Here is a 949-nt window from a genome sequence, read left to right on the forward strand (position 1 = left end):
GCACCGCTCCCTCGCGGAAATGCACGAGCCCCCGCGCTGCCACGTGGCTCAGAAGTGACTGGGTTTTGTCCCTACACAAGGACTTCGAGGTGGACTGCTATGCGCAGCGGCGGCTTTCAGGGGGCAGCCACTCGTACGGCGGGGAGTCGCCACGCCTGTCCCCCTGCAGCAGCATCGGCAAGCTGAGCCGGTCGGACGAGCAGCTGTCCTCTCTGGACAGGGACAGCGGCCAGTGCTCCCGGAACACAAGCTGTGAAACACTAGGTGAGCGACCGCCGCCTGGCCCGTCCTCTCGGCCCCAGGGCCAGACCCGGTTCCCAGGACGCCTGCCGCTGCCGGGCACTGTGACCTCCGCCGAGTAGCTCAGAAGCTGGCCCTTGGCGTCTGCTCCTGCAAAGTGCGGGTGCCAGTATGTGTCTCGGGGGGGCACGTCTAGATGAGGCGACAGTGAGGCCAGACAGGGGCGTGGCCCTCACCATCAGGGGCCCTAGTGTGCTGCGCTCAGGGCGCCCTGGCCACTCCGGATGGGGAGGGGAGCCGGCAGCCATGGAAACGACCGTGTGCAGGCCGTGCTGTCTGGGGGCAGCGCCCAGCAGCCGCCGAGGGCCGGGGCAGACCCTGGAGGCTCGGAGTCTGCCCGAAGCACGTGCTGGGAGGCCGGCTCACGGCTTCTGCCCCCCGGAGGCGAGAGGCGGGGACAGCCCGCCGGGCGTGGGTCAGCTGGCCCTGGCCCCTGCGTTGGGGCCTCACGTGCGGCCACCAAATCCTGCCGTGGGTGTGATGGATGGCACGGGCCAAGTGTGGGGGTCCTCAGATGGGTTAAAAACAGGGTTGCAAGTGCGGAGAGAGCCTTTGTAGAAGCACCTCAAGTTGTGAACAGATGATGGATAAATGACGGGGCTGTGGGATTTTTCCTTTTTAAAAAAATAAGAATTTTTAAATTCAAGAA

At 65.0% G+C, this 949-nt stretch overlaps 1 protein-coding gene across 1 annotated transcript in view; it reads left to right on the top strand.

The window, feature by feature from the left end:
* The window catches only part of LOC105853267 (rap guanine nucleotide exchange factor 1-like), an 11,176-nt gene extending 10,814 nt beyond the window's left edge, over window positions 1–362 (top strand). The window contains exon 6 of the mRNA XM_012721198.1: window positions 81–362. Coding sequence (XP_012576652.1) covers window positions 81–362 — 282 coding nt within the window. The remainder of the gene's footprint in view (window positions 1–80) is intronic.
* Window positions 363–949: the final 587 nt, after the last annotated feature.

Source organism: Condylura cristata, unplaced genomic scaffold, assembly GCF_000260355.1.
Source record: "Condylura cristata isolate star-nosed mole 26May11 unplaced genomic scaffold, ConCri1.0 scaffold00006, whole genome shotgun sequence".
Taxonomy (NCBI): domain Eukaryota; kingdom Metazoa; phylum Chordata; class Mammalia; order Eulipotyphla; family Talpidae; genus Condylura; species Condylura cristata.